The sequence below is a fragment of the Strix uralensis genome, chromosome 11 (genome assembly GCF_047716275.1).
Source record: "Strix uralensis isolate ZFMK-TIS-50842 chromosome 11, bStrUra1, whole genome shotgun sequence".
Classification (NCBI taxonomy): Eukaryota; Metazoa; Chordata; class Aves; order Strigiformes; family Strigidae; genus Strix; species Strix uralensis.
The window spans coordinates 25,611,330-25,627,962 of NC_133982.1; the positions used below are offsets into that span (position 1 = coordinate 25,611,330).

The 16,633-nt window shown below is 37.2% G+C and overlaps 1 protein-coding gene across 3 annotated transcripts in view; it reads left to right on the plus strand.

Annotated features, from left to right (window-relative positions):
• The window catches only part of MYZAP (myocardial zonula adherens protein), a 65,341-nt gene that overhangs the window by 40,504 nt on the left and 8,204 nt on the right, over positions 1-16,633 (plus strand). For 2 of the 3 annotated variants that reach the window (XM_074879986.1, XM_074879984.1), the window contains 3 exons: positions 8,326-8,409; positions 8,834-8,934; positions 10,383-14,100. In XM_074879986.1, the coding sequence (XP_074736087.1) occupies positions 8,326-8,409; positions 8,834-8,934; positions 10,383-10,488 (291 nt within the window). In that variant the 3' untranslated portion in view covers positions 10,489-14,100. Of the gene's footprint in view, positions 1-8,325; positions 8,410-8,833; positions 8,935-10,382; positions 14,101-16,633 lie in introns of those variants that run through there. The other variant, XM_074879987.1, reaches the window with a different exon arrangement.

Genomic DNA, 16,633 nt, shown 5'->3' on the forward strand with positions numbered 1-16,633 from the left:
TTATATGTAATATTGTTTCATGTTGAGAAGCAGGAGAGGGAAGGAAATAAGCATTTACACTTTGTAAGCAAGGCGAGTGGGTTGATGCAGATATAGGGAGCTGTTCTGAAGGGGACTGAGAAGAGAAAAGAATATTTGATTCCATGCCAAGAAATTATCTACAGAACTCTTAATTTCACATGAAATTCCCCTAACTACTGAATTGAACTGTCTCTAGGTCATGGCCCATGAGCTGTTCTCCACCTTTAGTCTCAGATTCGTTGGATAATAAATGGTGACCAAACACCAGGGAGAAGCTGTATCCTGTTCTGTTGTGGAAGATACTTCCATGAAAGGACAAAGTGCTAATGAGCAAATGATATCCCAAATACAGAAGATACTTTTTATTGCACGGATGGGGAATAAAGAAGAAATTTTCCCACCAAAGACTTAATAACCAGCTGAAAACTTCTGTATCAAGATACTCCAACTCCAGATACATAACAAAATATTCCAGTTTTAATATGGAAGTACGGTTTCAGTTTTAGGTCAAGTAGAAGTCGTCACACAGAAGCACAGAGGATGAGAAGATGGAATTACCAACCACAGACAGATGCCAAATTTTTATTAACCAAAATCTGCATTGCATAGTACCTACAGTAAAACCAAAACAACAACAAAACACAACGACAAATGTAGAAAGAGAAACCTACCTTGGGAGCTTAGAGGAAGAAGATAAATGGCAGAACATAAATAACTCGCCACCCCCCAATTCAAGTGTTTGGCATGCCTCAGTGGACTTGAGCAATGCAGAACATTGCTTATCTATTGGCAGAAGTAGAATCGCTGCTGGTGTTTGGTGAGAGTGTTTATACATGCATAGCATCAGCTCTTTCAGCTGGGAATTGTCTGGCCAAGTCATTAATTAGAAAACTTGCACATTACTAAGGTAGCTCTTAATAAGGTGGGTCGAACTGTTAGACAATGTGCCAATGTTTGTAACTTATTAGGACATCTTGGCCCTGTGAGGCTGCTTTGGCAATAGATGTTCATCAAAGACTGGTGTAATGTGTTCGTACAGCTCGTTAGTTTAGGAAGGTCTCTAAGTTGGTGCATTAACTTAAATCAATCAGTTGTTACATTTTCTTTAAATACAATACGAGTTTTAAAATACAAAAAGTATGAGGGGTCGCTCGGGTGGTTTAAGGAGGATTAAAAGGCGAAGATGCTCATTCCTATTTATTGTATTATGTTCCCTGAAAAAATTTCAACACTCTTGTCTAGCCTCTGATAAATACCACTTAAGGTCCAGTGAAACATTGGACTGAGTAAAATCTTGTTCTCCTTGTACAGCAATTATCTCTGAGAGTTCAGGCTGATGTTGCAATGCTAGTCTGTCTTGTTTTGTATCATATTTTATGTGTTTGTCCTGTGTTTAGTCATATTTATGACCAGGTTGCTCATGTCTCTGTATCAGTTACAGATGCCCGATCCATTAATGGTAGATGAATAAGGAAAATAAATGATACCTGAATAATATATAATACTTAAATAATACATAATACTTAAATATATTAACACTGTCATGTTCTGATGAATATTTTAAACTAATGGATGGTAATATCAAGTGGTAAATTTTGACTGAGTTTATCTAACAGCCGGATCTGTTCCAGTGCAGTAGATCACTGTAGTTCAAGCCTCCAGACCTGTGTCTGAGTACACAGAGTAAAATTAAGTTTGCTATTTCAGACTTTCTTTATAAAGGCTCTACAATTGGATACAACTTTAATTTTCCTCAAGATATTTTTTCCTTCTGCTTTAATTGCTTTATAATTCTGTTGACTTCCCTTCTAATATCACTACTTGCATCTCCAGCATTTCTTTAGAGAATTTCTTTTAAGTCTCTCAATTCTCCTCTTAACTTCATCTTAGGTGTTCTATCCATGAGATCAATTTAATGCTGTTGACTCATACATCTAGCTTTCCATCTTACTGTAGCAAAATTTAGTTTCTTGGTGGAGCAACCAAAATTCAGAATTGCAGCTCTTCCTAGAAAGTGTTTACACAGTCCATGCAAGTCGCATGACAACTTTGGTATTTGAGATGTATTGGAGACTCTATAAGGTGCAGTAGTGAGAAAGAAACAGATCTTCATTGATGGGATGGACAAGAAGAATTTAATTTTCTGGGAGTTGCTACAGGGTGACAATCTGGATGGAGGTTGAGGGAGTTTGAGAGAAATGACTTGAAGGTTTCAGAAGGAGGCAAAAGTGTAGAGGTGGTAACAGCAGTAGGACTGAATCAAGGAGGAGACAGCTTGAAAAGAAGTGCTGTGGCCATATTAATCTTGAGCCAGTGGATAAATTCAGGATGATTCACATTGCATGTGGTGCCTTAAGTGCTGATTAAGATCATTAGAAACTGCAGTGGGTATGTGAAATGCAAACTGCACACCCAACACAATCTGCAGGGAACTTCATGGATCCTGACGTGACAGGGAAAGATCAGGTGCCCTTCCTGTGCATGACAACCAAATGCTGGGGATTGAAGTGGGGTGGCCAAAGGGCTGAGCTCGCGTGCACCCCGCCACGCTGACCTGTCGCCAGGCGCAAAGCTCCTGAGCTGCCTGTGGGTACTGAGTGACTGAGCCAGGGAGTTCAGCTCTCCTAGTTGTTGCAGCACTGGGGGGAATGCTTCCCAGCCCCTAGGATGGCCTAAGAGCACATGATGCCACTCAATTGCTGGCAGACCAGATAAATTACAGACTGTAGTTTAGTCCTTGTAGCTCTTCCCTTCCCAGTTTTGGAGTAGTCAGATATATCCCACCAGGAGAAGGGAAAGCAGGAGCAGTGAATACGGGGGGGTGGGAGAGGTAAGAGAATGAAGTGATAGGAAAAAGGGTGATTTTGTGGTCCAGCATTGCTAAATTCACATTTTTACTGTTAGCAGAACTGTTTTGAAAGGAATGAGTGGGTCATTAATGTAAAATGATATGCTAAGTAGGTTGCCAGTTTTGTTTGACTGCTTAATGTGGGTGCGAAGGTTGTAGAAAAGTGGAGGGAAAAGAACGGCTAGTCAGTATAAATGCAAGTTAGGTCAAGAGGTAAGTGATAGGGAAAGTCTGTCTGGGAGCTTCTCTAGAAGGTTGGAAGAGGAGATGCTGAAGGATGTACCTGAATAGTGCTTGTAGAAAATGATGGAGAAATCTGAGAGGGTAGTTGTACAAAAGCCAGATTTGGGAGCAAGTTGCTGAGTTGGCGGTGACCTGAAATGCTGTAGTCTGCAGACACAGCAAGGGTGAGGTGGATTATAGGCCATGGGCATTCAGCAAAGAAAATGTAGGAACATCGGGGTGGTAATTTTGTCCTGAAGGCAGTCCAGAAGTGACTCAGATCCAAGAGGCAGTCCATGGAAGTTGAGAGTCTTTGGCTTGCACTGATTTGTTTCTGATCCTAGACTATTCTGGCCACCACCTGGGCCCTCAGTTCAGTATTGTGTTTGATCTATCTTGCTTCGTCTCTCCTTCTTACCTTATATTCAACCCAAAGTCAAAAGCTATTGCTCTGTCGCCTGCTAGTTCTCTTGCTTTATGCAACTCCTTGAAACAAAGACACTCAAGACTTGGGTTTGTGCAATACAGGTTTATGGTGCTGTAAGTGTTACCATCTTATTTTAGTTTCCCCTAACTAGCATTTTTATGGAAAAATCAAAATGACATTAAGTAGCAAGGCATTAATTTTATTTTTGAGATGCTTTTACCCAATATCAGCATTATGATCCAGTGTTCTTGTCACATTCCTCTATCAAAGGAAACCATCACTTTTAATTTATGCAATGTGACTTATATAAATGTATTGAATTAAGGTTGCATTTTATTTAAAATAGTAATATATTAATATAATCCCCTGAAGTTATTCCTGTTTTTCCTGGTTTCCTGTGACATATCCCCTCAAGGGGTAGTCAAATCAGGTTTGCTCACTCCTGGTGCTAATGGCATAAGATGATGTGTACTCAAGTCCTTATTCAGTAAATAAACTTTTTTGTAGTAAACTACTTGGTGGGATGTGTCATCTATGTCAGGCCTGTGAGTAGGCCTAAAGGTGTGACCTAACTGAAAGTTGTTTCAGTCCTTGGACTGCAGTAGCTGCTGAGTCAGCTAGCTGGCCATGTGTCTGGGGGTGCAGCATGCCTGTACGAAGTCATACAGCTGCCCTGCTACATTCTGGCCCTGCTTTCCTTCTGCAGTGGCCTCAAAGGGTAGCTCTGCTGCATCTGGGGAGCAGGGACTGCAGGACTTTTCCTGGCAATGAGACAGCCTCTCATTTTAGCCACAGCTGAATGTATTTCTCCTGGAATGTGTTTGGTCTGTTTGCCTTTGAGTTCATAATATTCTAAAGGTCCACTAAAAGGTTATATGTTACCCAGTTCACATCCTTACCGTATCTGTAATCTGCATGGTCTAATCATTCCATTGTGTTTTACTGCTAGACTAAGACTTTGTGCATGTGATGATACAGCACCACATTGTCTCTTATCCATAGTGAAGAAGAGAAGGCATATTTTAAAATTCTGGCATAATTCTTCAGAGGGACAAAGGGGATTGACTTAACGGGTTCTGACTGGTACTATGTAAACATGTTAAAATAAGGCAGGGAGTACTGTTGTGTAGGGTTCAGTCTGCTGGTCCTTAGAGGACACACACACACGCACACACACACACGGTATACCGTAACATTCCTGCCAAATTGCAAAATGTCTTTTTGGAGTTCAGGTTTCTGTTTGGGAAGGGGAGGAGGCTGTTTGTCAAGGTCTTCCTCTTTGTATTCTCTGTTAGATTTTAAGGTGTCCATGTTCATTTTTGCCTTCAGACTATTCTAGTTAAAATAACTCAAGAACATCCTTAGGGAATTTGTGTCTCTGTAGCCAATGTGAAGAATAAACAAACAAAATTTAACTTACACTAAAACTATACATAATACTGGTAAACGTAATAGTTACTGTCACAGTTTATTTCACCTCTTAGAGCCTTTGTATCATAGAGTGAATAGAACTCAAGGTAAATGGCTATAAACCAAGAGTTTGGTCTTGCTTTTGGCTAACAGATAATTCACTCACTTATTTGGAAACAGCAATATTTTGTGTTTGATGTGAAAACCAGAATAGGCAGCTAATGAGGTATATTATCTTCAGTAACAAGAATGGATATCTGTCAGGGCAAAAGCCTCCCCTGATCACATAGCTGTGCTTGGCTTCGGTCGTCTTTGTGTTGTGCTGATGACTGGTGTTCAAATTATTTTCTTGTATGCACAGCAGGAGAAAAGAATATTAATAGAGAAGACCCACTTGAAAGTCCTAAAAGAACAGTTTATCTCTTCTGAAGTGGAATTTATTGGCAGGACTGAAGCTATTGAACCAGTGAAGATGTAGCTGGCTTAATTTAGTCATACTATTAAGCATAGTTGTAATTAAATATGGAGATCAAAATATGTTCTATGATTTTCTGAAAAATGATACAAGCTTTGTGTTTCTGTGATTTGAAAACTGAAATTATATTAGCTTTAGACGACATGGCTAGTTTTTACATACACTTGAAAGTAAAAAAAAAAAAAGAAGGAAATACCTGATTTTGAGAAAGATGGATGATGATAGCACTCATATATTCTGTAACTGTTCAGTTGAAATCACTTACTGTATGGAGTTTACATTTTAGCTTTTCCAAGTAATAACATCATTGTTTCAATAAGATATGGTAACTGAAGATCATGGAGACAAAATCAAAGTTGAGTTGGTGTTATAACTTTTGTTTAATTTATGCATTTTTTGCTTAATTTTTTTTCATAGTTCTGTATGGTTTTGTTGAAATGTTTTATAATACCTAGCAGTAAATTTTTGTGAGGGTGATAGTACTACTGTTGTTTTGATTATTGTACCTTTGAATACTTTATCATTCTCTTTTAGCAGGATGTGAATATTTCTACTAATCGTTGTTTCCAGACATGCTGAAAAGTTTTACACTAGTGGTTTTTAAGGGGTTTGTTAATGTTCTTTCACAAAATTGATTTTAAGATACAAAGTTAAAAAGTGACTGGTGAGAGTGCATGGAAAATTTGACCCAAGTGTTTAAAAAAGATCTTTTTTGCATATCAATGTAACATAATGACTGCCAGGAAAAATTAATGTATTCTGAGCTTTCCTTGATTTCAGCTTGGCTGTTCTACAAAATCAATTAACTTCAGTAAAAGACCACTAAATTTTTTACTAAGAAATATTTTTTTACTTTTTTCCTTAAAATTGTATCAGTGAAGCCCACAGCCAATCAATAACCTGACAAAGTAAGGCTACCTCATTTAATGTGTACTTTTATAGAAAATACCTAGTTTTTATTATGCATAGGTATTTTTATAGGTTTTTTGTGATAAAAAAGCTATAGGCATAGATCTGGTTTTTTACACTGTTGGCATATTGCCCAAAAATGTGAAGGAATGTGCAGGATACACACTTTTATAGTGCTGTAATGGCAGTTTGAATATCTTTCCTCATCTAACACAGCTTTAAGGGGTGCAGTTTTTATATGTACAGTAATAGAGATTACTAAAAGCAGTGCATGGCAGACTCTGGCATTCCATCTGTCATGGGGACCATCCATTTACTAGCTTGGTTTACTTCTGATTCTGCTTTCAGGCTTAAGATCAGAATCTTTAATTTACTTTAATGAATTGTGGAGACAATTGCCTTAGACAATGCACTGTTTGGTAAAGAAGTTGTTGGTTGGGCTCTGCCTAGTTAAAGAGAGCTGGCGTGAAGCAGGGAGGGGTTTTGCTAATGATGTTGCAGCACCCCAGTTGAGAGACACGTCCCTATGGACTTCATAGGGGGAAAACGGGGTTTTTGACTTTAATGTCATCTGACCTGAAATGGCTTGTTCAGGAAAGGTGGATTGAAATTTAATGGGAAGAATTACTGACCTGACACCATTTAGCGCTGAGAACAAAAAGAGTATCCACTGCTATCTGCTTTCATTGCTGCTGCTGTAGGACAAGACTTGCATGAGCACAGAACAAAGCGGGAAATCCAGCTTCTCCCAGTTTCTACCTGCACACAAATGTGATGCAGAATCCCTTTTCTCCCTCAAACTGATCTTTCAGTGTACTTCTGATGATTCTCCTTAGAAATATTTTTACCACTGCTTTCTGCATCTGAAGTAGGCTGTAACTACAGATATAGGAAGCACCTTGTCTTCTGTGCTTATAAAGTGGTGTGTGTCTACACCTGTCTATGAGTAACAACCTGAACTGCCTCCTGGGGAAGCAGTAACAATTGAAGTTGTTATTTAGCTATTGTTTTGTTTTGCTCTTTTTATTAGCTGCTATTTTAGTAGGTGTAGTCAGCAGGGGCTGAGAGAAAATAACAAGTGACTTTTCCTTTGGTCCGAGGAGAAAATTGAGTTTGTTTGCACAAGATGCTGTTGTCTCCTAAATGCAGTCAGCTGAAAGGAGCTGAGCTCTGTGCCCGTCAACAGGTCTCTTAGACTATTGCTGATAACAGTATGAACCTCACACAGCAAATCTCACTTTAAGCAAAGGGTTCAAAAGAATGGAAAACTGTGGCTTTAGGAGCTTTAGAAAGACATTTCCACACAATCAGAACAGCTTTGGGCCAGCAGCAAGGGAGTAGTACGAAATCTGGGTCATACCCAGTTTCACTGGTCGTACCTGCTTGTGCTAGTAGCAGGGAAAGATGTAATGCAAAAGTTCTTGTTGTATGGCTCTGTGACCAGCAGAATTCCAGAATATAAGGAAGATTGTCTTCTGTTCTATATAGAACAGTATTAAGATGCAATGCTTCTGGTGCAGCTATCTTTATTTTAATTTTCATGAACATTTGTATATAACTTCTTTCCATTCCCTGGGTATAAAATGAAAATGCACTTTTTTCAAGGAGTCTGGTATGCCAGGAAATAAACAAATAAGACCTTCAAGAAACTAGCAAACATGCAACATATTTTTGGGTACAGTTCAAATTGACTAGAGCCAAAGGCCTTTGAATCAAAGATGGAGTTTTCCCTAGTTTGTTTTGTTACATGAAAATGTTTGAGTTTCCATTCTGTTTCCAGAAAAATACAAATTCTTAAAAGCCATGTTAGTATACATGTATCATCTTTATATAAAAGATCCTAATTGTATGGGATGATAGCTATCCATGGATTAAAGTAGTTTGTGAATATGTATAGGTATTCAATTGTTGCTAAACAATAAAATTAAACATGTTTTCTTCCTGTGGTATCTAGGTCTTTTTCCTCCTCTTCTCATCCCCATTAGACTAAATGTCTTTTTTTTTTTTCCATAGATTGAAATGCTAAGGAAGAAAGTAAAAGAAAAGGAATTATTTATAATACAGCTTTTAGAAAAAATCTCTTTCTTAGAATGTGAGGTAAGGCATTACCTTTTAAGTTTATATTATTGTGATTATTTTATGAAACCAAATAAAATGTGAACTAATGTCACCTGATGCTATCTGGATGCATATTTACTATGTATTTGCTGTTCTTCAATATGGAAATCAAACATGACACCCGTCACATGATGAATATATGTAATACAAAGTCTCAATATTCATGCTAAGTTTTTAAACATACAATTATAACAGTATTATAATTACTTATAACAGAAGTTTCTGAATAAAATTGTTGGTTTAATTTGTATTTTTTTCCCAGAAGTAAGGATTCCTTTATTTTCTCAATAAATACTTTTACATTATTTCTTGTGGGGATAAGTCAATGTGCAATTTTATTTCCCTTTTTTAATGAACATAATTTGAATAATATAAACTTGTGATGAAAATTATTGTTTTCCAGAATAAAGAATTACAAGATAAATTGGACTACTTAATGGAAAACCAACCAAAGACCAGTACAGAAACCAGAGATACTGGTGTAGGATGTGATCTTCCATATAGGTATTTACTTTTTCTGCTTGTTCATAGGTAACTTCTTCATAATGTCCCTTACTGGTGCTGTATTAGTAAACCATTATGCTAACAAACTGTTAAAGTGGATTGTGGAGTTTTGCAAAATTTTCCTAAGTTTAAAAGAGCACATGTACTAGGTGTAATGTACTCCAATGACTTATGGAGTAAGACTTTTTTTTTAAAGATGCAAACATATTGCCTACCCTTGGAATACTTTTCTACAGTAACATGATTTAAGCAGGGAGTAAAGCTAGAGATCTGGCTTTGTGAAATATGGGAAACATTGATTAAATGTGTCTGCTGGCAGCACAGCAGAAGACAATGGACAGCTTGACCCCAAGGCTGGTTAATGCTGGCTTCATGCATGCTTTATTCTTTGTGTTCTGGGAGATGCATCCAGGATCATTTTAAAGGGCAGGTAATACCGACACGAACGGTTTAAGGCTGTAGCAATTTCTGGAGATATCCTAGCCCTAGGTGGAACATTGCCAAGTAAACAGCACGGTAACATTACCGCTTTTGCACTGAGGTGGTTGTCTCTGATCTGTGGTGGGCAGTGGCTCTGTCTGCTGGCTTTGTGAAGATCCAGGTATCGTGCACGCCCTTCTCCTCCTGAACATGGCAACAGGGTTGCACTGAGCCCTGGCAACAAGGCTATGGACTTGCACTTGAATCTTCCCCCCAACAAGTCACACAGGGAAGGGCAAAACAGAAACCAAAATAGTAAGGTAAGGAGGAGCGCTACACAGAACTTTTACTACCAACAAGTAAACTTGTTCATATTAACTGCCCTGCAAATTGAATCATTTAGTTTGAGGAATGTAAATTAGCATATGAAATCAGCAAGCTGCAATACAAACAAATTTCCTTTCCAATTTAAAAATACACTAATTTCAGTGTTCAGGCTAGAGCATATTTTAATGGCATGAGTTTTGAAACCTCAGAACCAGTATTTTTTCACTCATGGTGCCAACAGAAAGATATCTTTGTGGTCCTCTCTGGGACCCCTCTGTATGTAACCACAGCCCCTATTTATCTGATATTTTTCCTATTTTTGAAATTTATTGCTATACAGAAATGTACCTCTATGCAGTTTAGATTTCATGGAATTAGTCTTCACAATTAATTGTTTTCTTAAATGTAATATTGCTGTCCTTATTGTTGCAGGGTCCTTAGTCCTAGTAGCCGTATTGCTGGACATTCAATACCAGCTCCAGCAGATGCATGTAAACTTGTCAGTATCTGCCGTGTTTTTATCAAATATTCTTTGTGGCATTATAGAAAAGAAATATGGAACATATCAAATACACTGAATAGTTTCATTTTAGCCTGTTGATATTAGCAACAAGGCAGAAGTTCATTGCTGTGACATTTCCAGCCCAGCCATCTAATACTCTGACATTAACTCTGTAAGCTTTTTCTTGTCTCCTGAACAGCACAAGTACTGAGAACGGAAGATCTCCTGAAAGTGCAAGGCCAGTGAGGACGTACACCCCATTCAAGAGAGTGTTGGAATTTAGCACAAAGAACAGTACATCTTGAGCGTTCTAGTCAACATGCTTTCCAAATACAAGCAAATATCTTGCGCCTTTGCAGCTTGATTAGATAAAATTTTATCAAGTCATAGAGAACAGCAGCAGCATGGAGTCTTTCTAAATTTATCCTGAAAGCAGCTTTTTAGTAATTTCGTATCTGAAGTTACTGGTGACTTTAACTGTGAGGGGGATCTGGAAGAAGCGGGATGAGTGAAACAGCAGTCAATATTGCTTCTTTAGAAGCTGTCCAGTGCAATGTGTCATTTCAAATGCCTGTAAGGAAGGATTTGTATAGCTGTACAGTTTGGGTTTTTTTCTTCAGTTCTGTGATAATTCTGTTTGTGTAATGAAGCTCTAATATATTTTATTTTCAATACTACTAGAAGCAGATTCTGAATCTGTGCTGGCAGAGGGCATTAGTCTGAAAGCTTCACCTTTGTCTGTGTAAAAGCATGAGGGCTGTTCATGCCTGTCGTAGAGATCTGGTATAGCTGATGGCTCTGTTCACCTGGGAAAAGTTCAGTCCTAACCAGCACTCTTTTGCTGGGAGGGAGGGATGCAATTGAGCTGTTTCAAATAGTTCTCTCAGTGCATGCAGATGAATGTCCTGTTTGTTGCTCAAAACAGTAAGCGATAGAGCAGATTATAATGGATTTTGCTTTGTTGGACTGAGGCGCTGGTTTGCACTTCCTCAGTCATGGGATAGAGTGATTATTGGTGATACATTCAATAGTAATTGTGTAGGAAAATCCCTGTCACTATTTGCTTTTCCATTAGAGGAAGGAATTTTTATTAAACAGAATTTTGCCTACAGCAAGCTGCAGCAGTCTCTGCAATTCCTACAGCAATAGCAATCCTGAATTAGGATTTTGATTTTTGAGTACTTTTTTTTTTTTTTTTTTTTTTTCCCAAAGCACTTAAAATCTTATCCTTGACTTCAAAGTACCAGCAGGAATGACTGCATCTAGTACTAAACTTATTTAAATATATATAGGGTATTTTTTTTACATCTTGTTTTGATCTCCCAGTCTTAGTGAACTAAAATGAATTATGAATATTTTCTTGTAGTTCTGTTAACGTGAATGAAGGGCATTTTTTAAATGACAATAACTGCTATAGAAAACAAACAACTTGCATTTTGTATGATTAATGTTGTCCCTGCATTGAATGTCAATCCCAGGAGGTACTCACCTTGCCACAGGGCTTCACAAAGTGATTGCTTTTATCTCCAGTCTAATGCAAGTTCTTAAATACAGTACTGTCTGTTCAAATAAAGTATACTCAGTAGAGTTGTATTTAAAATAAGAATACTGACCTCATAATCCAGATCTTATTCCTGTATTATTTCATGGGTTTCTGAATTTGTTAGAGAACTTTGTTTATTCTGTAGCTGTGATGTTTAACTAGCAAAGAAGCCTGCATTAGAGGATGGATTGAATGATGTTTTGATGTGGTACAGGTATTTTGCAGGAACATGAATTGCTTGATATGATCAAAGCATATATAAAATGGGAAGTTCAAACTTCTCCAGCTTTTGAGCTCAGATCATCCTCTGTTTGCACATAAGCTATTTTTTCCCTCGTGACTTGTTCAGTTCCTGAGAACTTAAAATGGTCATTCTTTTTAGAAAAGTCAAACACAATATTATGGATTGTATTATGCACAAAATTCAAGAAATAATTGCAATCAAAGCAATTAACAAAAAGGTAAATTATCTGCTGTGTGAAGGAAGCCTGTAATCTTCACTGGTGTGGGAGTTGCAAACATCAACAGCTGCTCAATATTTCTTTTAAAAAGAATAATTAAAAAATAGATCGTTAGTTTTAATAGCTCTAAAAGGAAACTGTTTACTTTCCATGTGATAAGGGAGTGCAAAAGATCTCATAGATATCAAAAGGGCAAAGAAGACCCTCCAGCTGTCACATTAGTAAGCAGGCATTGGTACCACACATTTGCTTAAATAGCTTCTCCCAGAGAAGAGGTGCAAAACCTCTAGAGTGGGAAAGGGCTTGAAGAGAAGGTCCCTGACAATAAAGTCTGTTCCCTATTAAAAACAGTCCTCAGAGAAAGCACCCTCTCACTATGCAGAGGAATTGTCTTGTACCTGAATATGAAAGACATGGAAACAGCTGACACTTGGAGAAGCTGTAGTGTTAACAGTGCACAGGGTATTGTTGATGGAGGTTTTGATGCTTCGAGTGAATTTGGGAGACCGAGTTTGCTCAACAAAGTTCCCAAATAACAGTTAATTTGATCAGTAGTTGTGAACGACTAAGATCATGAAGTGAAACTCTAAAAGAGAACATATTTAAATTCAAAGTGTATGTTGAGGAAGCCGAAAGATGATGGGTAATGACCCAACTCAAATTTCGGCGATAAGCTTTGTACTTGTGTTATCATATCTCCCTCTAGTGGCTGATAACAGCAAATATTTGTACAGTATCTGGTTTTCAAGACACTAAACACTAATCCCAACTGGCCATTTTAATATCCATTAAGGATGCAGCTTTAGTTCAGTACATAATGCCTTTTAGCATTTTTTGTGCCCAAACAGTCCCTCTATATTTCAGGAATTTAATTCTGAACCGTTGTTTGTGAAAGTTACCTTCAAACTTAAGATGAATGGATGAAGGTGGTATTTATAGATAAAAGGAAATGCATGTTGTTGTAAAGGACATTAACTGTCAAGTTTAAGTAAGTAAAAATACTTTATCCCTCTGTTTTTGGCCAGAATTCAGAAAACAGAACCTGATGACTGTGAGATGTTCAGTGAATGGTAGGAGAGAGCAGGATGAAGTATCAAAATGCTGTTTTGAGACAGACCTCAAAAGGAAGTTCATTCTACTTTTAATATACCCCTGAGGATCTCCTCTGAAAGTACTGCAAGGTATTTTAACTGAGACATGCAAAATTATGATCATCTGCTCAAGACTCTACCAAGACACTAGCAAGGTGTTGAATATTTCCTGAAAAAGTTTTCTTTGTAAATTGTCTTGACTATTTGATGAAATATGATTTTTCTCCCCAAAGCAAATTGAAGTCTATGCTACATTTTAAGAGCATTTTGACCCGCAGTGAGCTGGATGACTATCATTTGATTGGACTAGTGGTCTAAATTTGGTAACAGCGAAGAATGGGAAAGGAAGAGTACTTATATAATTGTGTTACATGTAAATGTAGAGCTTTCCAGTCAAATCAGCAACAGTGTAAATTAGCATAGATAGTAACAAATCTGACTGAAAAGACTTCAGTATAAATTTTGTCGATTTGAGATTGGGTTAATTAGTACTATAACATTAGAAACTAGTAACATTTCTATAAACATGAATAAAAGCCATATAGATAGGTCCCAGAAAGTGCATTAAATATAAGTCAATTGTATGACTACATTTGTACCATGATAAGTATTCTTTTGTGATTTATTCCAGTTACTCTGGAAAGTATTTTGGGATACAGTTTTCATATACGCTGTATAAATAATGCAGTTATGTTGTATGCTTTTAATACATCCTCTATGTAGGATGTGAAAAGGATAAATTCAAATAAATATTGTATTTAAACTTTCTATTCTGTTGTGTCAACATTCATTAGAAATAAACGTACATTAAAACCTTGCAAACTGTTATTCTACACAACCTTATTTGTTCAAAACATGTATGAATGCAAAAGCAGTTCCCCTGGAGCCCTGATGTTCTTGCAGTGTTTCCTTTGGCAGATAGGCTCTTAAGAACAGGAAGACACTCCCTTGCTAAAGACTAAAGACTCTTCTCAAAGCCAAGTAACAAAAGTAGATGAACTCTTTTATGAAATAAAGAACTATTGACTTGCACAGGATAAACAAGAACTGGGCAGTGCAGCTCTTGCAAAAATACCCAACAACTTCAGATCTCGCAGATAACATCTGAATACAGCTGGGATGATGCTCTCCAGGCTTCAGCGTGATGAGATTGGTATGACTGTGGCCCATCTTTTTTAAAGTTTATATCCACTCACTGATAACAGAGATTTATCTTTAAGACTCTCACAATGGAACAATCTACATGTCAACTAAATGATAAGAGGTCATGCAAATATGACAATCACAGTGTTCCTGGTTTGCTGAAGAATGTGAAGTTTTTTACTTGAGTAATGCCTCCCTGTGTACATGTATTCAGTACAGGTTGCCAAAATGACCTCATAAAATCTTGTTGAGATCAGCAATGCTCAGGGCTGAACCTACAAAACAGGATTCTGGGAGTTGGATAATAATGCTTTTTGGAGAGGCTTTAAATCCTTGTTTTGACATCTGAAGACTCTTAGACATGGACAGATGAGCAAATAGGTAAGAAGTAAGTTTTCTCCACATTAAGTCTGTAATTTTGTACAGGAAATCCCTGCTCCAGAGAATGGAGGCATACATGCTGAGAGTTTCATTCCACTTACATTTTCTTTCATTCCCATTCAGCACCTGGGGCTATTTGCATGTGTAGAAGAAGAAATGTGCTTAGGAGACCTGATGAGTTAAGGCCCTTCCAGCCCTACTTCAAGCACTAGAACATGGAAGAAACACAAGAAAACAAGGTGATAGGAGCCACCTACAATTTAAGGTATGTGAAGATTTTCAAAAGAAAAAGGTACCTGGTGGATTAAAGAGAAAATACGTAGAATGGAACATTTATGAGGTTACAATATTCTGTAAAGGTGTGTGTGATGTGTAATCGTAGTACAGTAATCTCACAATTGCTTTCCATATGTAGAACAGTATGTCGATAGGTATAAGCATATGTAGGATTGCTTTTAAAGTATTTTGGGCTTTTCTAGAGAAATAAGGTTAAGGGAGGAGTTATTTTCTTTAAATTAAGAACAAATTAATTATTGCAAAGGTGCATCATGCTGATTTAAAAAGTTGTTTTTTTAAAATGAAATTAAAATGATTCCATATTCCAAATATACCATTTTTTCTGTTATCTTGGGGGTGGTTTATTTTGTATGTGTGGCTTGATTGCTCTCCTCCTGCCCCTCAATATTTTCACCTAGGAGCAGAGAAACTAAGTTTTTTCCCCCCTCAAAACTTACATTCTAAACTCTCTTTTGCCCCTTTTCCTAGTGAAAAGAAATAACATTTATGTATTTATAAAGTTGAAGAAAGGAGAAAAGGACAATGGGAATAATACCTTTAACAGAAAAGAAGAAAGAGTGTTATTTTTACTTTTAATACCAGTTCTGGACAGACTCAGATATGTCTGACAGAAGATTTTTCCACCTGAAAAAATTCAGCCAGTTGTACTTCATGGCCATCTCCCCCAATGTCACATGACTAGAATATATCAGGTTAGTCGTAACTAGCATTGATAAAACAGAAATACTAAAAATTCAAACACAAATGTCTGTTGCAATGTTCCTTGTAACTGGTGTAATCTATTCAAAAATCTATGCTAGGAAAAGTTACTTAGTTATTTGAATGCTTTTCTTTTTAGCTATACTATATACAAAGATGAATACTCCCGGGTCACATCTTGCTTTGTTTTTTTCATGTGGTTTATTCTTTTTTGTTAGTATACCTGATTTTCTTCTTCATTGTCATTCTAATAATTTGTCTTGTAGAAATATACTAAATTGCATAGTAATTCCAGCTATGCTATGGCAGAATAAATATTTAACTCTAGATATCTAGTGACAGAAAACAGACTGACTGAAAACTGTATCTAATAATAGCTCTTGAGATAATGTCCTAAGTGATAAACATAGGAAAGCCCATTATGTAAGAAATAATAACCCCCCCCAGTTTTGTTATATACTTAGCTCACATGAATGCTGATCAAAATATTCAAGAAAGTAATACAAAATAAAGCCTCTAATCAAAAAGGCCAAGAATGCTCAGGAAGACGATAAAAACATGACTGCGCACTGCATAGTGACTGTCTATCAGTCTCCCAAGAAAAGCAAGAGCAAAGTCCTAAGACTAAACTTGCAGTAGGTATTGCTGGATGGTGGTTACTCATGTTCACAGAGTGTGGCTAGTGAGGATTTTCCAACACACCTGTATTTCACCCCAGGGCAAGCAATGCCTAAGTATATCATTTTCCTCAGTCCCACAAGTGCTCCATATTTCTGCTCCTTGACTGAGGAAGCTTAAATCTATTCTTCCTTCTTCACATTTGTATCTAAATTGA